Source organism: Anguilla rostrata, chromosome 15, assembly GCF_018555375.3.
Source record: "Anguilla rostrata isolate EN2019 chromosome 15, ASM1855537v3, whole genome shotgun sequence".
NCBI lineage: Eukaryota > Metazoa > Chordata > Actinopteri > Anguilliformes > Anguillidae > Anguilla > Anguilla rostrata.
In genome coordinates this window covers 34,308,939-34,334,178 of record NC_057947.1, presented here as the reverse complement: position 1 = coordinate 34,334,178, position 25,240 = coordinate 34,308,939, and the positions used below count along the sequence as shown (strand labels likewise).

Sequence of the window (25,240 nt, the reverse complement as noted above, 5' to 3'; positions counted from 1 at the left end):
AGCCAGAGGCTGATCCCAGATCAGCGGACGCTTGGCTGTTCTCCCGCGTGATGAGCGATGTGACAGTGATGATGCGAGGGACTTTAGCTGGTGAATCGTTTCTGTGGTAACAGGCTGTGGCCCTGAAGCTTTTTTTTATCTGTGGAGTGAGCAGGGCCTGGAGTGTGTGTGTGGTGTGCATGCGTGTGTGGTGTGTGTGTGTGGTGTGGTGTGTGTGTGTGTGTGTGTGTGTGTGTGTGTGTGAGGGAGTGTCAGAGACGCTGCTGTAGATACCAGGTGTGTAGGGTTCTGCTGGTGGAGTGCATCGCTGTGGGGGAGAGCAGGAAGTGAGCGCGCTCAGTCAGGTCCTCCCACTCCTCCCCCCCCACCCCCGTGTCCTCTGCGCTCTGCTCCTGACGTGGACCGGGCGCTTCTTCACCGCACTTCCTGCCGGACAGCTCACTGGACATGCGGCTCTGTGTAGCGTGTGTGGCTCTGTGTAGCGTGTGCGGCTCTGTGTAGCGTGTGTGGCTCTGTGTAGCGTGTGCGGCTCTGTGTAGCGTGTGTGAGTCGCTCTGTGTCTGGCTGTGTTTATGTCTCCTGCTCAGTACTGTACTTACACACATTCTCTCTCTCTCTCTCTCTCTCTCTCTTACACACACACGCATGTACACTCGCACAGACACACACACACACACGTACAGACACAGAGACACACGCACACACACACACTCATGCACACTCGCACACACACACACGTGCACACACACACGTGTACACACACACACGCACACACACACACACACACACACGTGCACACGCACGCACACACGCACAGACACAGAGACACACGCGCACACACACACACACACACACACGTGCACACACACACACGTACAGACACAGAGACACACGCACACACACACACACGTGCACACGCACACACACACACACACACACACACACACACACGCACAGACACACACACACACACGTGCACACACACACACACGCGCAGTGTGTGGCAGGCTGTGATGCTGATAGGAGCTGTGTGTGGAATGAGGGCTGGGGGGGTGTACAGTGGTGTTGTTCTGCAGCAGCAGGGTTTAGACTAAACAATGAGTCTCTTCGTGGCTCCACCGGCCGGCCGGGGGGTGGGGTGTGTGGGGGGGGGTGTGTGTCTATGGAAGTGGGGGAAGGGAGAGACATTCTCTGGCGCTGACGCCAAACCCCCCCCCCTCTCCCTGCTGTTGCTGAACAGATTGAATTCGAGAAACCCCCCCCCCACCACCACCCCCCTTATCTACCCAGCGATAGACCCCCTGTTCTCCCCCCTCAGACACATTTCACACACTAATTGAAAAATCATTTCACCAAGGGAATGTGCAGCACCACCCCCTTACATCACTGCCACCTCTACCCCCTCCCGCAGTACCCCCCCACCCCCCCGAAAGCCTTCAGACCTATCCCAGCAGGCTGTGCTGCTGGAGAGCCAAAGGCTTTTATTCCCTTTGGCTGTCTTACAGGGGAATAGTCTCTTTCTCCTTTTCTTTCTCTGTCTCTCTCTCTCTCCTTTTCTATCTCTGTTTCTCTTTCCTTTTCTATTTCTGTCTCTCTCTCCTTTTCAATCTCTATCTCTGTCTCTATATGTCTTTCTCTCTCCTTTTCTCTCCTTTTCTCTCCGTTTCTGTCTCTGTCTCTTCGTCTCTCACGCTCTCTCTCCCCCCTTTTCTCTCTCTCTATGTTCCTCTACCTCTCTCTATCTCCCTCCCTCCCTCCATCTGTCTTTTTCTCTTCCCTCTCTCTCTCGTTTCTCTTCTCTCAGTCTCTCATTCTCATCTTATTCTGTATTTTTTCTTCTCAGCCCTATCATCTGTTCGTATCTCAGGAAACGATAAGCCTCCCAGACGTTAATTGAATCTCATGACTGTATTTCCAGTGTGTAGAAGTTCTGTTACTCCTGTCAGGTGCGTGTGGATGTGTTACATTCAGGAGTGTGTCTTATGGATACACTGTGGTGTGTGTGGTTGGGTTATGGTCAGGGTTGTGTGTTGTGGTTACGCTGTGGTGTGTGTGGTTGGGTTAGGGTTACGCTGTGGTGTGTGTGGTTGGGTTATGGTCAGGGTTGTGTGTTGTGGTCACACTGTGGTGTGTGTGGTTGGGAGTGTGTGTTGTGGTTACACTGTGGTGTGTGTGGTTGGGTTGTGGTCACACTGTGGTGTGTGTGGTTGGGTTATGGTCAGGGGTGTGTGTTGTGGTCACACTGTGGTGTGTGTGGTTGGGTTATGCTGCAGAGTGTGTGGTTGGGTTATGCTGCAGAGTGTGTGGACGTGTTTGCCGCTGTCCTGATGAGGGATCCCCTCGATGAATAAACCGTCTGGCTGAAACTTGGCGGACCGTAAAAGCAGTGCCCTCACCCAGCTGCCCAAAGTGTCTTTTAGGGGCACTGGGGATTTGGGCTCTTAGGGATCGGGACACTAGGGTTCAGTGATGTTTTCACAGGGGCCAATATCTTTCGATACGAAGCTCATATCACTTATCAGGTTCACCGATATTGAAATGCTGAATACAGCAAAAAATATTGTTTCTCAAAAATACTTCAATTTAAAGCCTGTCGTAAATAAATAACAGTCAGGCTACGTTAACATTCCCCGCCCCGCCCAAATACAATCCGGGCTTCCCTGGGCACACTTCCAGAACATTCTCTGCACGTGGCCAGCTAGCCGCCTAACCACCCAACTAGCGCCGGCTTGTTCGCCACTGTTTTATTTCCAGTATGCAGGCGATTACATGCCAGACTTCAGGAGAGGCAGACACCTGTGTACCCCTCCCTCTCCCCCCTCCCCCCTTCCCCTAACCCCCCCCCCCCCCCCGCCCCAGCCCAGCGAGCGCTGCCCGTTCCTCTTTCAGCAGAAAAGCGAGCAGATGCTCCAAACAAAGTCTCTCTCTCCCTGGCTCCTGACGCCGTTGGCCGCCTGCCTCCTTTCTCCATCCGTCTCTCCCCCTTTCAAACACCCCCCCCCCCAGAGCGAAGGGGGGGGGGGGGTTGTTTTTCTTCCGAACTGACGTGAAAAATGGACCCTGGCGTAGGTCTGAAACACACAGATTTTTAAAAAAACAACAACAACAAAAAAAAAACTGTACTAAAGACACGCTTTTAAAAACCCATTTGCAAAAACCCACAGGCCCTAATAATCTCTTGTGCTGTGATACAGGCCTTCAGTTTTTGGCTAGGGGGATGTCCTTGCATTTTTCACAGTGTTTCTTCAGTCGGTGGCTCAGGTTTTGTTCATGACTGCCCCTAAACGTGGGCTAAAGACCCAGGTCGCTAGCGCTAGGTGTCACAAGGAGCGCTCGCGCTGGTACGCTAACGCTAACTCCCGGTCGAGTGTTTCACTCTGAACTCGCTCTGCCATTTTGTGGGAGGTGCCGCGCTGTTTTAGGTGAAAGCCGTCTGCTGCTGCAGTCCTGCTCTGAGTTGGGCGCTCGTATCGTTGTTATTCACGCAGCGTGCCCGTCGCTGGTATCAGCAGCAGCGTCTCTGCGCTCCCCCCACGGCTGGCCTGCGTGCCGGACGCGGGTTTGTTTAACGGTTAATGGACAGCGGAGTGTAAATAAATGCTGCCGTACCCAGACACACAGCGCTTAACCCCGTCAGCGCCGACCCCCCCCCCCGACCTACAGTACAGTCCGCATTCCTGAATAATTGGGAGTGTTTAAAAGGAAAAGAAAAAGACTTGGTGGATTAAATCGGGTTGGGGGAAAGTGTGTGTTTAGCTGTGGTTAATGGGACTGCTTTTTTTCCACGGTCGTGAGTTCTGAGATGGGTCAAAAGGAGAGAGGGGCTCGGCCTGATTAAAACAAAAATTATGTTTTTTAAATATTTAGAGGCGTTCTCTAACCCGAGCCGCCGTCCTGTTTCGCCTCGGCGCTCCTGTCTGGCTCGGCTGCACGTTCCCCGCCGTCAGAACGTTCCGGAAGGTCTGAGATGGGCGAGATCGCGCGGGAGACCAGACTTCCTGTCGCTCCGCCGCGCCGTGTGGGGGCTCGGCTGGGAAACGGCGCCGCTGGAACTTACAAAAAAAAATGTGTTCCCCTCTCCGTGTGAGAGCGTGGTCTCTGGAGGCTGTGTTCCCCTCTCTGTGTGAGAGCTGGTCTTTGGAGGCTGTGTTCCCCTCTCTGTGTGAGAGCTGGTCTTTGGAGGCTGTGTTCCCCTCTCCGTGTGAGAGCGTGGTCTTTGGAGGCTGTGTTCCCCTCTCCGTGTGAGAGCTGGTCTTTGGAGGCTGTGTTCCCCTCTCCGTGTGAGAGCGTGGTCTTTGGAGGCTGTGTTCCCCTCTCCGTGTGAGAGCGTGGTCTTTGGAGGCTGTGTTCTCTGTGCCTGTGACAGCGTGGTCTCTGGAGGCTGTGTTCTCTGTGCCTGTGACAGCGTGGTCTTTGGAGGCCGGCCTCCCCGGTGCTGTAAATGCTGATCCGCTGTCACCTCATGTAAACCGCGACGGGTTGGTCCTTTGAGTGTGCCAGTGCCGCTTCGTGCCCCTCTGTGAGAGAGCTGTGTTCTCGGCACCTGTTTGACCTGGACGACTCGGCTTGTTTGTGATGTGTCGTGGCCACTCCCACAGTGGAGCGTGGGTATGAAGGGGGTCCCCGGGGAGGCTTGAGCTGGCCTGGTGTCTGCAGGGAGGGGGGGAACGGTGGGGGTCTCCGAGCTGTGATGACGGCCTTGTTGCGTTTCCTCATTTTCCACGGTCCAGCAAAGACCCTCCAACCTCCACCGTCACTGTGTCCCTCCAGGGGGCCTTTGGACGATCCACCTTAGAGAGCAGATCGAGCCGCGAACAGCCAGCCGATGCTGCTGACTAGAGGTTCAGATCTTAAGACGGTCACAGCGGTAAGGGTCAGAGGAAAGTCACACCTGAGCGAGCTTTGCTGCATTTTTATTTTTTTTTACTCCCCGTGTGAGAGTACCGCGGCGTGTCGTGGGGATGGGGGGGGGTGCAGGTGTGCGTGCGGGGGCTCCTGGCTCGCGCTCGCCTGTCTGCGTCTCTGCAGCGGCGTGAAAAGCAGCCGGTCGCCTAGTGACAGCCTGAGCAGCCGCGCGCGGCGCTGGCGGCTTCCCGAAATGGAAGAGGCGGCTCCGCTGGTTGCCCTGGCAACGGGAGGGAAGCCGGCGAGGTGCAGGTTCGGCCTCCCGGGGGTGGGGGTGCGGGTGTGGGTGGGGGGGGGGGGGGTCGATTCGCAGGGGTTTTTAGCAGCCTGACGCCGTCCTAGCCGGAGCCATCCTCCCACCCCCACCCCCTCCGCGCTACCGTGCAGAATCCGTGTGCAGGGATGCAGAACCGGCCTACTCTCTGTACTGGACCGTAGATCCGGCCTGCTCTCTGTTGTGTACTGTAGGCCAGGTGGGACTTGACTATCTTTTTTACCCACAAAAAAAAAAAAAAGATCTTGAGTCAAAATGGTCTGTGTGTTTTCTGTCATGGATAGCTACATGGCTGGCCAGCCATCTATTCCATTTGCTTCAGATCTGCAGCTTCACTGCTGTAGAAGTACCGTTATGAAGTTCAGTCACGCACCAGTGTGACAACACTTGCTAAGTTGAATGAATGTGGCTCATTTTCACCAAACTGCTTAGCTAGCTCTGTGCTGTTGTAACTAAGATATTCAACGTAAAGCAAGTGTTGCGTGTCACGCATGCACCGTCTGAAACTGCGGATGGTCGACCTTCTACAGTCTATGGATTTTACATGTGCTGTGGTGTATGTGGTATTTCTTGCAGTACTGTGGAGGGACGGATAAAACTCTCTGATGGTCGAATAAATAGCTGAATATTCCACGCAGTGGCTTAAAGGTTAATAACGTTACTCTTTAAATTGAGGTCATTTTGCATGAATACCCTCACTTACGCTGTCACGGTAACAGTGGCTTGTGTATGCGCAGCTACTTCCAGTGTGACAGCGCTGTCACATCAACCTATCTCCATAGCGACGGTAGTTCTGTTTATTGTTTTCCGTTTAGGTCTTCACCATCGATGGGAAAGGGGTGCTGTGTATTCATATGAGCTGTCTGCGTGTCCTTTAAATAAATGGTTTTCCGGTCTATAACGGCATATTATGCATCGATCGCTGTGGACCTTGAAACACATGCTGTGCTTGTCCTTCCCCAGAACCCTGTCGATATTCAAGCCTCAAGGTCAAAGATCAACGTCACAGATGCTGCCTTTAGGTTTTATCTGATCTGTGGACTCAAAGGAGTCAGATGAGCAGACGTCCTGCTCGCTGAACACCGTAGAGCCTCACTCCCTAACGCGTTTCCTACGCAGTTTGATTGAGTAATCGATTGATTAGGTCACAAGGTCAAAGGTGAAGGTCATGCTGAATTCCGATCGTTTTTCTGACACTTTTTTTTTGTATCGCTTGTGCACTGCTGCTCCACCATTACCCATCATCCTGTGCAACGTGTCATCTCACAGTTGTTTACTCGAAAGATGGCGATGAACGCTTCTGTTACTCACCGCCTGGGAGGGTACCATGGCAACCATGACATTAGTAGGATGTTCAGGGCTCATGCTGATGCTCGTTACTTTGGGCCTGGCAGGGGATCAGGATTAATGAAGCGTTTTGTCCAGGTGTTTTTGCTGGATGATGAGGTTTGCTCTCCGGTTTAATCGTGGCTCACTCAGGCCCGTCTGGGCCAGGGTTCTCCAGTTCTGCTGTAGTGCGGGTGGCTCTGTGACTGGCATAGCCTGCCGTTAGCCTACCACTAGCCTGCTGTTAGCCTGCCGTTAGCCTACCGCTAGCCTACCACTAGCCTGCTGCCAGCCTGCCGTTAGCCTACCGCTAGCCTACCACTAGCCTGCTGTTAGCCTGCCGTTAGCCTACCGCTAGCCTACCACTAGCCTGCTGCTAGCCTGCCGTTAGCCTACCGCTAGCCTACCACTAGCCTGCTGCCAGCCTGCCGTTAGCCTACCGCTAGCCTACCACTAGCCTGCTGTTAGCCTGCCGTTAGCCTACCGCTAGCCTGCTGCTAGCCTGCCGCTAGCATGCCATTAGCTTGTTTCCTGACGGCGCTGCCTGTCTGTTCTGAACGCCATCTGCACATCAGCATACGCCACACACCTACACATGCACACACACACACACCTACACATGCACACACATGCACACATACACACACACCTACACATGCACACACACACACACACACACAGACACGCACATACACGCACATACACAGACACACACACACACACACACACAGACACACACATAGACACGCACACAGACATGCACACACACACACAGCCAAGCACACACACACACACACACGCACACAGACACGCACACAGACATGCACACACACACACAGCCAAGCACACACACACACACGCACACACACAGACACGCACACTCACAGACACAGACACGCACACACACAGACACGCACATACACACACAGAGACACACACACTCACATGATTGTTTGCGGTATGGCAGTTAGTCTGCTTCTTGTCTGCATTCCAGCGATAGGTGTAATTACCCGGCTGTAGTCTCCGTCTCCTTTGTCTGAGGAGTAAAAGACCTCCCGTTCCCTTCACACAGAGTGGTGCAGCGGTCATGGTGGACAGACAGAGTCCTTCCTTACCATTGGCTGGTAAAATCACCTCTGAAATATGATACAAAATATTATATAGGCCGAGAACATGCTCATTTGTCCAATGGAACCTGACAAGATTCTGCGGGTATAAATCTGATCTGTGGTTATTCTTATGCATGTATTCATGGTTTCTGTTGATTGTACAAACACTGTTCTTTTTATATATGAGAGTGAGACAGACAGGGGGAGAGAGAGAGTGTGTGTGTATGTGTGTGTCTCTGTGTGTGTGTGTATGTGTTTCTGTGTGTTTGGGTGTGTGTCTGTGTGTGTGTATGTGTGTGTCTCTGTGTGTGTGCTTGTGTGTGCGTGTCTCTGTGTGTGTGTCTGTGTGTGTGTCTGTGTGTGTGTGTGTGTGTGTGTGTGTGTGTGCGTGCGTGTGTGCGCGCACGTGTGTGTGCACTGTTGCGGTTGTGTGGTTGTGTATGGCTCACAGAGCACAGCGTGACCCTTCTGCAGAGTGCAGTCTCTGTCTGTTGGGCAGGAGGGGGCGGGGCCTCTTGCATGTCTGCTGGGAATGGGGGCGGGGCCTCTCCATTCCCTGTTTCTTTTTTTTTTTTTTTTTTTACATTCTTCTCTCAGTCCCCGGTGGCCGACAGCGAATGGCGTCGCTCATGCTAACGGAGACTCCGAGAGCTCATTACTGCATCACTGGAGTCTGGAGCTCTGCCAGCGACACTGACTCGCCCGGAGGGGGGGGCGGGGGGGCGAGGGGGGCGAGGGGGAGGGAGGGGAGAAAAGGAGAAAGCGAAGGAGTGGAGAAGGAAAGACAGGAGAAGAGAGAGAAAGGACTCTTTCAGTTGTGGATGAAAACCTGGCGTAGAAAGGAGGGCCTCTATCGAGTCTAATCCTCCCAGAGTGCACCTCTGCAGGACGGTCACTTTTGTTCCGCAGGGGGAACTGAAAAGAGATTACTTTGGTGGACCCCCTCTTTTTTAAAAACACATTTTTCAGCATGTATAATATATGAATCTCCTGAACAAAAGCCGTTACCCAGCCAGCTTTGCCCAGAGTAATAAACTCCCATCACCGGGCAACAGCGGTACTGTGAGGTAAACACCTCTTTCCCTCCCTCCCTCACTCACACACACACACACACACACACACTCACATAAACACACACACTCACACACACACACTCAGTCTCTCTCACACACACACACACACACACACCCAGTCTCACACACACACACACACTCAGTCTCATACACACACACACACACACACTCAGTCTCATACACACACACACACACACACTCAGTCTCACACACACACACACACACACACACACACACACTCAGTCTCACACACACACACACACACACTCAGTCTCACACACACACACACACACACACACACACACACACACACACACTCAGTCTCACACACACACACACACACACACACACACACACACACACACACTCAGTCACACTCACACACACACACACACACTCAGTCACACACACACACACACACACACACACACACACACACACTCAGTCTCACACACACACACACACACACACACACACACACTCAGTCTCACACACACACACACACACTCAGTCTCACACACACACACACACACACACACACACTCAGTCTCTCACACACACACATAAACACACACACACACACTCAGTCTCACGCACACACACGCACTCAGTCTCACACACACACACACACATAAACACACACACACACACTTAGTCTCATACACACACACACACTCAGTCTCACACACACACACACACACACACATAAACACACACACACACACTCAGTCTCACACACACACACATAAACACACACACACACACTCAGTCTCACGCACGCACACTCAGTCTCACACACGCATGCACGCGCACACACACACACTTAGTCTCATATACACACACACACACACACACTCAGTCTCACACACACACACACACACTCTTACACTCAGTCTCACATATGCACGCACACACGGGCACTACACACCACACACCGCCCCCCCCCCCCCCGACTGGAGTTCAGCAGGATCCCCCAGGATTGGCAGTGCCGTGTTTTTAGCTTCAAGGTTTAAAACAAAGTTTTGTTGCTGTTGGGAGTTTCCAGAGAGACGAGCGTGTTCAGCTCAGCAGCCTACCCTCGCTTCGTCTCATTGGTGCGTTACCCACCCCCCCCCGCAATTCTCCACCCCCCCCGACCTGTGCTGTGTGCTGAGCTACAGTCTGTGTCACAGAAGGGAGGGGTTTGGATTTTGGGGGTTGTGGGGGGGGGGGTTCGCCGTGCCAACCCTGCTGTGTTATTCACTCACAGCTGGGGGGGGGGGGTGGTGATGTAGTAGAGCAGTTCAGGAGGGGCGAACACGGTGCTGTTGCGTTGTTGTTTTTCTCTGGTGGGTCATAAGCAGCTGTGCCTCAGACGGGCCTAAGGCTGCTGTGAGCTTCTGCATTCCTGCCGTCAGGTGGGCCTGAATAAGCGTGACCTCACTGGGCGTGGCTCCAGCAGGGCTGCTCCTGCCCATCTCCTCCTCTGACCGTCAAGTGACCTCACTGGGCGTGGCTCCAGCAGGGCTGCTCCTGCCCATCTCCTCCTCTGACCATCAGTGACCTCACTGGGCGTGGCTCCAGCGGGGCTGCTCCTGCCCATGGGTCATGTGGGCGGGGTTTGCTGGGCCTGGTTCCTGGGCGAAGGAGGGGAGAAAGTGGGTGATGGGTGGGTTTTGGGACAGAACGCTGGCACACGGGGGGGGGGGGTCTCACGGTTGGGTGGGCAGGCGTCTGTCAGAGTAGCTCAGCCCTGCTGGTGTGCCCCCTCCCCCAGTAGAGCGACCCACCCTTCTCCCCACTTTGGTTTATTTTTTGGGTAAATGCAGCCCTGCAGCCCCTAGCGGACCCGCCTCAGACCCCGGTGTCTGGCAGACCCGTCTATGTACCCGGCGTCTGGCGGTTCCAGACTGTGGGGTTGTTGAAGGCAGACTGAGAGCAGGAGCCTGGTGCTGCTCAGTGTGAGGGAGCTGCCAGAGCCGCTGGAAATCACACTTTCCCCGGGCAGCTCTCTATCTCTCTCTCTCTCTCTCTGTCCATCTGCCCCTTTCTCTCTCTCTGTCTGTCTCTCTCGCCCCTCTCTCTCTCTCTCTCTCTCTCTGTCTCGGTGGTGCGTAGTGTGGCTGGTCTCAGTGGTGCGTAGTCTGACTGGTCTCAGTGGTGTGTAGTCTGGCTGGTCTCAGTGGTGCGTAGTCTGACTGGTCTCAGTGGTGTGTAGTCTGGCTGGTCTCAGTGGTGTGTAGTCTGGCTGGTCTCGGTGGTGTGTAGTCTGGCTGGTCTCGGTGGTGCGTAGTCTGGCCGGTCTCGGTGGTGCGTAGTCTGGCCGGTCTCGGTGGTGCGTAGTCTGGCCGGTCTCAGTGGTGCGTAGTCTGGCGGTCCGGTGCGTATCTGACCGTTCTGGTGCGTAGTCTGGCGGGTCTCAGTGGTGCGTATCTGACGGTTCTCTGTGGTGCGTAGTCTGCTGGTCTCAGTGGTGCGTAGTCTGGACTGGTCTCAGTGGTGCGTAATCTGACCGGTTTCTGTGGTGCGTAGTCTGGCGGGTCTCAGTGGTGCGTAGTCTGACTGGTCTCAGTGGTGCGTAGTCTGACTGGTCTCAGTGGTGCGTAGTCTGGCTGGTCTCAGTGGTGCGTAGTCTGACTGGTCTCAGTGGTGCGTAGTCTGGCTGGTCTCAGTGGTGCGTAGTCTGGCTGGTCTCAGTGGTGCGTAGTCTGGCTGGTCTCAGTGGTGTGTAGTCTGGCTGGTCTCAGTGGTGTGTAGTCTGGCTGGTCTCAGTGTGTAGTCTGGCTGGTCTCAGTGGTGTGTAGTCTGGCTGGTCTCAGTGTGTAGTCTGGCTGGTCTCAGTGGTGCGTAGTCTGGCTGGTCTCAGTGGTGCGTAGTCTGGCTGGTCTCAGTGGTGCGTAGTCTGACTGGTCTCAGTGGTGCGTAGTCTGGCTGGTCTCAGTGGTGCGTAGTCTGGCTGGTCTCAGTGGTGGTAGTCTGGCTGGTCTCAGTGTGTGTAGTCTGGCTGGTCTCAGTGGTGTAGTCTGGTCTGTCTCAGTTGATTGCTGTCTCAGTGTGACTTCCGTCATGGACTCATGCTTCTGTCGTATGTCTCTGCGCTTGGGGTTGTTGTCGTTACAGACGGTGTGATCAGTGGCCTGCGGTGATATGGGCACACAGTCCCGCTCTACCCCGCTCTACCCCGCTCTACCCCGCTCTACCCCGCTCTCTCTCTCAGTGCTGGGGGCGGTCCGGCTCTCTGGCATTGTCAGGACTGAGCGTGCGTCGGGGGGCGGGGTTCTGTTTTTTTTTTTTTAATTTTTTTTTACTGTCGAGCGAAGATGGCGGAGGGCGCGCTTGACGCAGCTGCAGACCTGCCCCCCCCTCCCCCCCGCGGGGGCGAGCCCGGCGCGAAATAAACGGCTGTTTCCCGCTGACGTGGTTAAGCCGGGAGGAGGGTAATCCCGTCTGCTCCTCCGACGCGGCGCTCGTCTGGCGCTCGTCTGGCGCCCGCCCGCGTCTCGCTGGCGATCGGAGACCAGGCGCTAACGTGCTAACGGACGCGGCGCTGTGGGGACCCTCAGACTGGGCGGGGGGGGGGGTTTCGTTTCTGGCGCTGAAGGAGCGTGTTTGAGGGTCTTCCCTTTAAGCCCAGAAGGAGGACCTGTGGGTGAGACAGACAGCCAGGGGGGAGGGGAAGGAGGGGGAGGGGGAGGGGGAGGGGGAGGGCTCACGCGCAGACAGGGCGGGGCGGGGCTGGGCGGGGGCCTGTATTTTTGTTGATTTATTTAGTGCCTTTAGCCGCTGCCTGCTTCCTTAGAGATAATTCCCCACTTCCCCTGCGTGCTTCTAGCAGTCTGACACTCCTTGCTTTATTCTGTGGTATGCAGGGTGCGTGTGTTTGTGTGTGTGTGTGTGTGTGAGTGCGTGTGTGCGTGCGTGTGAGTGTGTGTGTGAGTGCGTGCGTGTGTTTGTGTGTGAGTGTGTACGTGTGAGTGTGTGTGTGCGCGTACGTGCGCGTGTGTGTGTGTGTGTGTGAGTGCGTGTGTGTGTGTGAGTGTGTGTGCGTGCATGCGTGCGTGCGTTTGTGTGTGAGTGTGTGCGTGTGAGTGTGTGTGTGCGCGTGCGTGCGTGTGTGTGTGTGTGTGTGTGTGGTGTGTGTGTGTGAGTGCGTGTGTGTGTGTGTGAGTGTGTGTGCGTGTGTGTGAGTGCGTGTGCGTGCGTGTGTGTGAGTGCGTGTGTGTGTGTGAGTGTGTGTGCGTGTGAGTGTGTGTGAGTGTGTGTGTGTGCGTGTGCGTGCGTGTGTGTGAGTGCGTGTGTGTGTGTGAGTGTGTGTGCGTGTGAGTGTGTGTGTGTGTGTGTGTGAGTGCGTGTGCGTGCGTGTTTGTGTGTGAGGATTGTGGGTATTTTTGTTGCGCTTTTGTAAATAAATACTTTGCTGGCCCCAGAGGAGATGGTGGTGATCGTCCGTTTCTCTGACCTCGGTCTCATCGTTCTGTCAGAGAGACGCTGCCAGGCTCTGCTGGTTAATGTGTTTGCGCTGGAAGCGCTGGATCTCGATCGCTGCCGTAAACACAGGTGACAGGTTATCCGAGCCGCTGTCTGCCCCCCCCCCCCCCCAGGATGGGACCTAAACGAGTCCGTCTGAAGATTCATTTCCCCCCAGAACCTGTAACTCGGGCTCTGGTCTGTTTTTTTGCGCCGTTGCCAGGCGACTCGGCTGCTCGAGCTGATTGGCAGAAGACGGACAGGCGTCGCCCGTCTGTGGACACAGTGGGTGGGTCCAGGCTGCACTTTGATGTCTGTTGCCTTGGCGATATGCTGAATGCAGGTCACATGACCCTCCCTCAGAAACGTGGTGTACAACGCTTTGCACCCAGATGCATATTCACTGTGAGCCCTACACCGAGGCTAGAACTGTGGACACGCACACACACACTCTCTCTCTCTCACACACACACTCACAAACACACACTCTCTCTCTCACACACGCGCACACACACACACACACACACACACACACACACACCCTCTTTAACACACACACTCTCTCACACACGCGCACACACACGCACACACACACACTCTCTCTCTCTCACACACACACACACACTCACAAACACACACACTCTCTCACACTCTTTCACACACACACACTCACACACACGCACAAACACACACTCTCTCTCACACACTCACACACACTCACAAACACACACACTCTCTCACACTCTTTCACACACACACACTCACACACATGCACAAACACACACTCTCTCACACACTCACACACACTCACACACACTCTCTCTCACACACACACACACACTCACAAACACACACACTCTCTCTCACACATGCGCACACGCACACTCACACACACACACACACACACACACTCACACACACACACACACTCACACACTCACACACTCACGAGTGAAGCCTGCTGTGGCCGTGGCCTTTACCCTGGCTGTGGGGCTCCCTGTGTTGGGGGCTCAGAGCGCTGCAGGGCTGGGACATTTACCCTGGCTGTGGGGCTCCCTGTGTTGGGGGCTCAGAGCGCTGCAGGGCTGGGACATTTGCAGAGACGTGTTGAGAGGTCTCATCAGATGTTTATTTTTCTCTCTCTCCTCTCTCGCGTGAGGTGAGCTGTGGAGGAGGCTGGAGTGGGAACAGGGCGGGGCAGCCTGTTTGAGTAGAGCCGTCTGTCCGTCAGACGGAAGGGGCAGGAGGCCCCGCCCCCCTGTGGGTGTGTCCTAGCCTGGGTCCTTCTGCTAGCAGTGACCTGCCGCCTCTAACAGACTGTCCTGCTCCCCCTCCCTCATTCCTGCCCCCCCATCACTCCTGCCCCGTACCCCCGCCCCCCCATCACTCCTGCCCCCCCTGCCCTCACCTCAAACAGACTACCCTGCTCCCCCCCCCATCACTCCTGCCCCCACCCCTGCCCCTTTCCCTGGCCGGCAGATTTGAGACAGGCTGTTTTTCTCTTTCAAGCTGGGGGGGGGGGGGTTCTCTCCTGTGGCTAAGCTGGCTTTAGGACTCCCTGGTAAATGAAGGTCTGTTGTGGGAGTGGGGTGGGGGAGGGGTAGCAGGAGGGTTTGGGGTATTTGGCACACTGAGCGGCTCACTGTGCCTGGCCTGCCTGAGTCTCTTGCACCCTGTCCCTGACCTCTCAGGCCCCGGGCGGGGCGGGGTGGGGTGGAGTACGCTCGTATAATCTCTGCTCGTCTGGCCTGCCCAAAACGGCATCCTAAAATGGCCGCTCGTGACCTCTCCCGCTGCAGTTGAGCTCAGATTCCACACATTTATACTCGGTGAGAGTAGTGGGGGTGTGAATACTGACTCCACCCTTTTGGGGACCCCCTGTTTTTATAATTAGCCGGACGCAATTTCATATTTTTTAATTAACTGAATGCCTCTGTCGCATTTTAAACTGGGAGGTTATTTATTTATATAATACCTCATTAATATCAGCATGCAGTGATGAGCAGAACTGCAGCAGCAGCAGCAGCTGTCACATGATGCTCAGTCTGCACACGCGGCTCACAGACAGTACTGTAGCAGGTGTAGGGTCGTGTCAGGAGGGGTTTCGGGGTTCCTGGCTGGTTTTCGGGGCGGTGGCTGGGTCCGTGGTGTGGAAACGGGTTCCAGGGTCCGCCGGTGCCGGCTGTGGCAGACAGACCCCCGGCCTGCAAGGGTCCCGCAGCCTCGCCGCGTGAGAGAGCGCCTCCTGCTGGCGGCCGTGTGCCCTGTGGTCTGTCTGCACCGGCTGCATGAGGAGGGCGGGGGGGGTGGGGGAGACGGGAGTGGGGTCGGCTACCAAACTGCGTGTGGATAAAGCCACATGAGGGATACAGTTTGGCTCCGCCCCCCTGTTTGTCATAACACACAGTGTAAGTGAATAAGCACAGGATTAACGTGGAAGAACTGCAGATGCTGGGTACTCCCTGTGCTTCTCTTCAGCTGACAGCCTGGTCATCACTGTGATACAGTCAGTGTGTGTGGGGGTGGGGGGGTAGAGAGGGGCTGCTGTGAGTATTTTGTTTCGGGGGGGCGGGGAGGGGGTTAATAATTGCCCAGAGCAGTGCGGCCGTGGGCCGTGTGTAAATAGCCCCCTGCTCCAGAGGGACACAGGGCACCATGTCGCGTGTGTGTGTGTGTGTGTGTGTGTGTGTGTGTGTGTGTGTGTGTGTGTGTGTGTGTGCCTGTCTGTGTGTGTGTCTGTGTGTGTGTGTGTGTGTGTGTGTGTGTGTGCCTGTCTGTGTGTGTGTCTGTGTGTGTGGGGCAGATTGTACTCTGACAGGAGTGTGGGGCAGATTGTACTCTAACAGGAGTGTGGGGCAGATTGTACTCTGACAGGGGTGTGGGGCAGATTGTACTCTGACAGGAGTGTGGGGCAGAGTGTACTCTAACAGGAGTGTGGGGCAGATTGTACTCTGACAGGAGTGTGGGGCAGATTGCACTCTGACAGGAGTGTGGGGCAGATAGTACTCTGACAGGAGTGTGGGGCAGATAGTACTCTGACAGGAGTGTGGGGCAGATAGTACTCTGACAGGAGTGTGGGGCAGATTGTACTCTGACAGGAGTGTGGGGCAGATTGTACTCTGACAGGAGTGTGGGGCAGATTGTACTCTGACAGGAGTGTGGGGCAGATTGTACTCTGACAGGAGTGTGGGGTAGATTGTACTCTGACAGGAGTGTGGGGTAGATTGTACTCTGACAGGAGTGTGGGGTAGATTGTACTCTGACAGGAGTGTGGGGCAGATTGTACTCTGACAGGAGTGTGGGGCAGACTGTACTCTGACAGGAGTGTGGGGCAGACTGTACTCTGACAGGAGTGTGGGGCAGATTGTACTCTGACAGGAGTGTGGGGCAGACTGTACTCTGACAGGAGTGTGGGGCAGATTGTACTCTGACAGGAGTGTGGGGCAGATTGTACTCTGACAGCAGTGTGGGGCAGATTGTACTCTGACAGCAGTGTGGGGCAGATTGTACTCTGACAGGAGTGTGGGGCAGGTTGTACTCTGACAGGAGTGTGGGGCAGGTTGTACTCTGACAGGAGGGTAAGGCACGCTCAGCTGTTAGAGGTAAGCTGGGTATTGGTATTGTAGCTGCGCAGTGGCGTCTGGGCGTTCTTAAAGGTCTTTATTTTAACAGACCGGCTCGGCGTACTCTAGTGTACATACTGGGCCGCCGGCGATGGAACTTTGGTCTGAACCCCCCCAAACAAACCAGGTTCCCCGGGCAGGTTTGTCTGGCCTGCCATCGGGCCCAGTGTCTGATGGGACGGGGGCGGGCAGGGGCGGGAATTGGAAGGGGGGGGTTGGTTTGGGCTGAAGGGGCGGGGGGGGTTGGTTTTGGCTGACGGGGTGGGGGGGGGGGGGGTTGCCGGGGGTGGGGTTGATTTTGGCTGACGGGGGGGGGGGGGGGGGGGGGGGTTGGTTTTGGCTGGCGGGGTGGGGGGTTATCTGCTTCCACACTGCAGCTGTTGGCCGCTCGCGCGCGCAGGCTGAGTGATGGTCATGTGACACCTGGCACGGTGCCTGTGTGGCACGGAGCCGGGCAGAGAAGCAGGTGGTGGGAGGGGGGGCGGGCGGGGGGGGGAGGGGGGGCAGCGTTTGAGAAGTGGGAGGGGCGGGGGGAAATCCATCTGGCTGACACATGGGGAGACTCTCCCCGAAACCCCAGATAGGCTGTCTTAACCCCCCCCACCCCCCCCCCCCACCACCGTTTATCTCAGGAAAGCATAATGTTTTCTGTTTCCTTTCCTCAGTGAAGGAAAAGAAGTCTTTCTGGAACATTCAGGACGTTTTTTATCTAAGTATCTGTTGGAGAGATCTTGGTTTGGATGTTCCTTCATCTCCGTAGGTAAACGGCTCCAGTGGGGATGAAGACTGCTGGTAAATGGTAAATGGACTGCATTTATATAGCGCTTTTATCCAAAGCGCTTTACAATTGATGCCTCTCATTCGCCAGAGCAGTTAGGGGTTAGGGGTTAGGTGTCTTGCTCAAGGACACTTCGACACGCCCAGGGCGGGGTTTGAACCGGCAACCTTCCGACTGCCAGACAATCGGTCTTACCTCCTGAGCTATGTCCCCCCTTTGGTGGTGATTCTGTGTGTCCGATTGAGGCAGCCAGTTGGCCACAAGCCCTGGTATTCCGCAGTAAATTTGCCCACTTTGGCCCGGCCTGTCACATGACGCGACGCCCTTGCCCGTCCCAGTCTTTGTTCCTGTGTTTTCGGCCACAAAGCAATTGAAATCCAGCCAGCCCCGACCACCAGGCGGCCAATAACCACAGACCGTCCCTCCCCCACCCTTTCACAGGAGACCTGCGGTGCTCCGAGCCAGCAAGCAACCCCCCCCACCACACCAACCAATCAGCAACAGCCACTCGCCCCCCCCCCACGCCTTTTTTAACCCTTTGAGGTGTGAGGTCAGAAACGTGTAATTAGAATGCTCTTAACTGAACATTCTAATGCTGATGTCACAATCAGTGCCGGTAACTGAAAGCAATGGAGTCCTAGAACACTGACTTTGAATTTGAGGGGGGGGGAAACCTTCTGAAAAACCTGCCCTTCAAAGGGATAAGCAGATCCACAGTGACCCCCACAGTGTGCACCCCATTCTGTTGTGATAGGTCAGGACTGCAGAGTTTCTTCAGTGCACATTTAGGATGAGGGTTAGGAATTTGGGGGTGATGCAGGTACCAGTTGTGGCACAGTACCAGTTTTCCTGTTTCTCTGTGGTTCCCATGGTTCCTAGTGGGCAGGAGCACAGATACCGTGTTTAGCCTCCAGATGCTCAGCTCTGCTTGCTCCTCGTTGGGAGTGCTGTGCCTGTCATGGCTTCAGCTGACGCTGGAAGTGTGGCTTTGCGGGCTCATTAAGAACTATCACCGCTGCCATGGCAACAGGGACAGCATTAGAACACACGCCGGAGTGCGGAGGGCAGGAAGTGGCTCAGGAGGCCTGTGTCTGCCTGCCGTGTGTGTGGGAGATCTGTGTCTGCCTGCCGTGTGTGTGTGGGAGCCCTGCGTCTGCCTGCCGTGTGTGTGTGGGAGCCCTGTGTCTGCCTGTGTCTGCCTGCTGCCACGCACACACACACTGGCTTCCTATGTCTCTCTCTCACACACGCACACACACACACACACTGGCCTTCTCTGTTTCTCGCACGCACACACAAACTCTTCACCAGGCAATTTAGCCAAATATAATGACAGAAAATCACCCTGACTGCCTGTCAGTGTGCCTGTCCTTCCAGTTCACTTGCTGTATATCTCTCCCTCTCTCTCCCTCTCCCTCTTCTCCCACTCCCTCCCTCTCTCTCTCTCTCTCTCTCTCTCTCTCTCTCTCTCTCTCTCTCTCCCTCTCTCTCTCTCTCTCTCTCTCTCTCTCTCTCCCTCTCTCTCTGGTGATACGACATCTCGCATTATCCTCAAGGTCACTGTTTGAGCGCAATCTCTTCCTTCTTCACAATCCTGCTGCTAGTGCTTTGAGCTCCCCCCCCTCCCCCCCCCCCCCCGTCCTGCTTCTCCCTCCCGGTCCTGCTGCTCTCTCCCCCCCCCCCCCCCCTCCCCGGTCCCTGCCTGCTCCCCCCCCCTCCCCTCTCCTCCGGGTCCTGGCTGCTCTCCCCCCCCCCCCCCCCCCCCCCCGGGTCCTGGCTGCTCTCCCCCCCCCCCCCCCCCCCCTCCTCCCCCCTCCCCCCCGGGTGGTCCGGCTGCTCCCCCCCTCCCCCGCTGGTTTGCGGCCCGTTGTGGAGCTGCTGGTGTTAAAGTGTATAGTGGCGCATGAGAGCGCAGAGTGAGGAAGCCGTGCATTACTCCGATGTCACTTCCTGTGAGAGCGCTCCATTTCACCCCCCCCCCAACTCTGCTCCCTCAGCGTGCCCTGCCAGCATGGGAGCTCCTGGGGCCCTGAGCTTTAGCTGCGTTGGGGGCCCCAGTGGGGTGTGTGGCCCCAGTGGGCTGTTGGGCCCCAGTGGGGTGTGGGGCCCCAGTGTGCAGTTGGGCCCCAGTGGGCTGTTGGGCCCCGGGCGGGGCGAGGTGTCGCTGCTCCTCGTGCTCAGGGGAGGAGGAGTCCGGCCTGTCTCACGCACGCTCACACACGAGCGAACGTCCCCCGAGCTGGCGCTCAGCTCCTCCCTTTATTCTCTGCTGTCATGGCAACGAGCGCGTACCGCGAGCAGACGTACGGCGGGTGTGGTCTTACTGCTGCCGCTGGGGTTCGGGGTTCGGGGTTTGGGGTGTGTGTGACACGGGCGGCAGCACCGGGCGGGGTCCCTGGGAGAAAGGGCGCGGAGGGGAGGCGCGTTAGAGATGGCTGGTGATGATTAGGTCTGAGTGGAATGCGCTGCCTTGCGCTGACTGGTACTGTCCTGCACTGACTGTAACCGTGACGTGCCTCGCCTTAACCTTTCTGCTGTGATACTGTTCCCGTCTGGCCCCTGTCTGGCCCCTGTCTGGCCCCTGTCTGGCCCCCGTCTGGCCCCCGTCTGGCCCTGGTCTGGCCCCGGTCTGGCCCCGGTCTGGCCCCGGTCTGGCCCCGGTCTGGCCCTGGTCTGGCCCCTGTCTGGCCCCTGTCTGGCCCCTGTCTGGCCCCGGTCTGGCCCCGGTCTGGCCCCCGTCTGGCCCCGGTCTGGCCCCTGTCTGGCCCTTGTCTGGCCCTGGTCTGGCCGTGAGTGTTGTGCAGTTGGAGCTTGTGATAATGTTTTATGTAAAGGAACTGTTTTCCCTCTTTCCCTGTGTGCTGGTCTGCAGAGACCAACGTGCCCCCGCCCGTCCCCCCATACTCGCGCCCCCGCCCCCGCCAGCTGCCTGCGTTTTACTCCAAATTACAGGAAACCCTAATGACTAATGGAGCAGCCCCTGCTGCTGCTGCACAGATGAGGCCCTGGGTTTACAGGCACACACACACACACACACACACTCACACGCACACATGCATACATGCACACACACACACACACTCACACACACATACACACACACACACTCTCACACACACATACACACACACATACACGCACACACACACACACACACACACACACACACACACACACGCACACACACGCACACACACACACACACTGAGCACAGATACCAACACAAACACACACACCGAGCACGCACTATCGCCTGACCTGCAGCTGACACTGTCTCCCCCTCAATCTCTCCATCCCTCCTGTTTTCTCCCTCCCTCCCTCCCTCCCTCCCTTACACACACACTCACTCACACGGTCTCTAAGGGTCTGGGCTAGGAGAGAGAGAGAGAGAGAGATATGTGGCTGTGGTGTGATGCTCCTGCTCAGATTTTGATCACTGCTTTTGCTTGTTGGTTGAGGTGGCGCTGGAGTGTGTTGGCTGGGGTGCATTAATGGTGAATGTGCAGCTGCAGGGAGGCGGAGCTGTAGGCGGGGCCAGGCGTGTAATGGAAACCCGCCCACATCTGGACTGGCTTCAGAACACAGGGAGGCTCTGAGGGCTTTGTGCTCTGTTTCCGATCAGAACACAGTCACCGTATGATTTCGCAAGGAGCTCCCAGTGGAGTGTGTGTGTGTGTGTGTGTGTGTGTGTGTGTGTGCGCGCGTGAGTGTGTGTGTATGTGTGTGCTTGCGTGTGTGTGTGTGTGTGTGTGCGTGTGCGCATACCATAGCTCATACCATAGCCTCCATCGCTCATGGGGGAGCGGTGCGGGAGGGGAGGGGCAGCAGGGGGGCGGGTCCAAAGCATGACAGCCACTGATAAGCGGCCATGGCGATGGCGGCCATGGCGATGGCGGCTCGTTTACATTACGAGGCGGGGGGGGGGGGGGTAGGGGGCGGAGTGGTGGGACGGCCTAATCCGGCTCGGGGCCAGCCGTCTGAGGGATGGCCGTGGGCCCGACCCCCGAGGCAGACGCGCCCTTCCTTTATACCCCAATAATCTGGGGCTCTCTTAATCCCCGTCGATATTAATCTGGGGCTCTCTTAATCCCCGTCGATATTAATCTGGGGCTCTCTTAATCCCCGTCGATATTTACGCCTGTAATGCTCTTTTGATACTCTGTTTGTTTTCCTGTCCTAATGGAGCGGTCTGCTGGGCGTGCTCACTCACGCTTACGCTTGCAGAGGTAAAAATGACTCCCAGTGACTTCAGCAAGAGCTTGGCTGCGCTGGCTGAGTTATGGCCCAGCAGGCAGCCGGCCGTGGCCGACCGTGGAGGACTTCCTGTTTACAGAGGGGCGGGGAGGAAGCAGTGTGCTGCCTGCAGCGACCCAGGCATGAAGCATGGTACACTGAGACAGGAAGTGACAGCCTGATTAGAGAGACTGAGACAGGAAGCCAGGGCCCTTATTAAATAGACTGAGACAGGAAGTGGTTTCATAATTAGAGAGACTGAAGTCATGTCTGAAATTACTCCCTATTCACTACGCAGTGCACTATATTTAACTTCCACCATTTTGAGTGTCCAAATTCCAGCTGTAAAATGTATGCACTATATAGTTCCCTCAACAATTCCCAAAATACAACAGTAGTGTACAAAATAATGCAAAAAATCTAAATAAATAACCACAATGCAGTATTTCACCTCTGCTCTTGAAACACGTCCAGCAGCAGTTAACAGTTTGAATGTCACTTTGCACAAATGTTAGAGCAGATTCTCTGAGAAAGACGATAAAAATGACAGCACTTTCACTACTGCTAATTTAGGACAGTCATGTAAATTAAGGCATATATCCGACACCACACGTCATTGGTGACGAGAAACAATGATTGGTTAGTGTCTGAAATGTACTGACTCCCTGTAGAGGCTCTTGTTGCGTTTCTCGTGTGAGGAGTCAGGGATGAGTGGATGAGGGAGATGTTTCTGACTGAAACCGACATGAAACTGGCCTCCTGGAGAGTGTTTGGGGGTCTGTCTGTCTGTCTGTGTCTGTCTGCGTTTGTCTGTCTGTGTGGCTGTCTGCGTCTGTCTGTCTGTCTGTCTGTCTATATGTCTGTCTGTCTGTGTGTCTGTCTTCGTTCGTATGTTTGTGTGGCTGTCTGCATTTGTCTGTCTGTGTGTCTGTCTGCGTCTGTCTGTCTGTGTGGCTGTCTGCGTCTGTCTGTGTGTGTGTCTGTCTGTCTATACATCTGTCTGTGCGTCCGTCTGTGCGTCTATCTGTCTGTCTGTCTGTCTGTCTGTCTATACGTCTGTCTGTGTCTATACGTTTGTCTGTCTGTCTGTCTCTGCGTCTGTCTGTGTCTGTATGTGTCTGTCTGCGTTTGTCTGTCTGTGTGTCTGTCTGTGCGTCTGTCTGTCTGTCTGTCTGTCTTTCTGTCTGTCTTCAGCATGCTTGGAATGCTTGGGGTTGCCGGAGAGTCATTTTAATTCACCACTGGGACTCTGACTTAATTAGCATATTTTTTAAAGATCTCAGAGCCTTTTGAATTTGAGGTGTGACTTAGATTTTAGTGTCTGGCGTGCGCGCGCGTGTTCCTGTCTGGGGAGGTAAATGGACTGCAAATGACATTTAAGGGCTGCAGTTTTTTTTACGCTCGTTACCCCTGACTGACTGGGCTGCAAGGCGCTGCCCCCCCACAATACCCCAGTGCTCCCCACTGCATCTCTTTCTCCAATCTGGCAACCAGCGGTTGTGTGAAACACATGAATGAATTAAAGGCGCGTGTGTGTGTGTGTGTGTGTGCGTATATGAGTGCGTGTGTGTGTGTGTGTGTGTGTGTGTGTGTTTGTGTTACCTTAAAGACAGCACACAGCTGTGTCTGGTGTTTTGTTAGACGCAGTGGAAAGTGTGTATGAAAGGACAGACTGGTTCCACTCTGTGCTCAGACCAGTGTTGAGCACACTTCCTGTGACTCTGATTGGTTTTTAGAGACAGCGCTGTTCTGGGTGGAGTGGGGCGGGGCGGGGCCGCGTCACGGTAATAAGATCCTGGAGCAGGAAGCCTTAAAATGGAGGCGGCTGCAGCCTCCGCCCAATCAGCTGTAATCACCGCCCTGTTTCCCGCCGCCCACGCACTGCATGCTGGGTGATGGGCCTTCCTCTGAGCACTGCCTCAAAAAGGGTGGAGGCTGCAGCCTGGGCTCCTCCAGCCGTAATTAGGACCGTGTTTCCCGTCCCCTGACGGGAGGGTGGTGCTGCCCACGCACTGCATGCTGGGTAACGGGCCTTCCTCTGAGCGCTGCCTTCGTAAGAGAGCAATAGCAGCGGTGATAATGGCGCGGAATCTGTGCTGTCTGAAATGTGGCTTTAGAGTGTGTGTTCTGCTGGAACATTCAGCTGCTCAGCGAGAGTGTGTGTGTGTGTGTGTCTATGTGTGTGTGTGTGTGTGCGTGTGTATGTTTGGGTACTCACTGTCCGTTTGTATTGTAGCTTATCGAACCTGTGTTTTGTAGTTGTTCCAATGACCATGGTATGCACCTTTGTACATCGCTTTGGATAAAAGCGTCTGCTAAATAAATGTAATGAAGTGTAACGACTGTCCTCCTGTCCCGCAGCTGCCCAGGGCGAGGAGAGGGAGGGAGTGTGTGTGCGTGTGTGTGTGTGTGCGTGTGTGTGTGTATGTTTGGGTACTCACGGTCTGTCTGTCCCCCTGTCCCACAGCTGCGCAGAGCGAGGAGAGGGAGTGCGCCTTCAACGACCAGCAGTCGCAGTTTGACGAGCAGCACGTGGGCGGGGAGGGGCGTGTCTCGCTGGAGAACACCACCGTGCGCTGCAGCAAGGGCAGCCGCTGCTTCGGCCTGTGGGAGAAAACCCGCGACGGGGACATCCGCCTGGTCAAGCAGGGTACGCTCAGCGGCGCTGACGCTACGTTAGCGCGCCTGATTCTGCACTCAAACATTTATGCTAACGCTACATTAGCATGCCTGATACTGCGTTAACGCTACATTAGCACACCTGATTCTGCACTCAAACATTTATGCTAACGCTACGTTAGCGCGCCTGATTCTGCACTCAAACATTTATGCTAACGCTACGTTAGCGCGCCTGATTCTGCACTCAAACATTTATGCTAACACTAAATACACACACCTAATACTGCACTCAAACATTTATGCTAATGCTACATTAGCACGCCTGATACTGCAATCATACTGTACATTTATGCTAACGCTAAATACACACACCTAATACTGCACTCAAACATTTATGCTAATGCTGCATTAGCAGGCCTGATACTGCGCTAACGCTACATTAGCATGCCTGATACTGCAATCATACTGTGCATTTATGCTAACGCTAAATACACACACCTAATACTGCACTCGAACATTTATGCTAACGCTACATTAGCGCGCCTGATTCTGCACTCAAACATTTATGCTAACGCTAAATACACACACCTAATACTGCACTCGAACATTTATGCTAACGCTACATTAGCGCGCCTGATTCTGCACTCAAACATTTATGCTAATGCTGCATTAGCAGGCCTGATACTGCGCTAACGCTACATTAGCATGTCTGATTCTGCAATCATACTGTACATTTATGCTAACGCTAAATACACACACCTAATACTGCACTCAAACATTTATGCTAATGCTGCATTAGCAGGCCTGATACTGCGCTAACGCTACATTAGCATGCCTGATACTGCAATCATACT

The 25,240-nt window shown here is 55.2% G+C and overlaps 1 protein-coding gene across 1 annotated transcript in view; it reads left to right on the top strand.

Annotated features, from left to right (window-relative positions):
• LOC135240461 (bone morphogenetic protein receptor type-2-like) overlaps window positions 1-25,240 on the top strand; it is a 64,147-nt gene that overhangs the window by 10,624 nt on the left and 28,283 nt on the right. Inside the window, exon 2 of the mRNA XM_064309926.1 lies at window positions 24,235-24,417. Coding sequence (XP_064165996.1) covers window positions 24,235-24,417 — 183 coding nt within the window. The remainder of the gene's footprint in view (window positions 1-24,234; window positions 24,418-25,240) is intronic.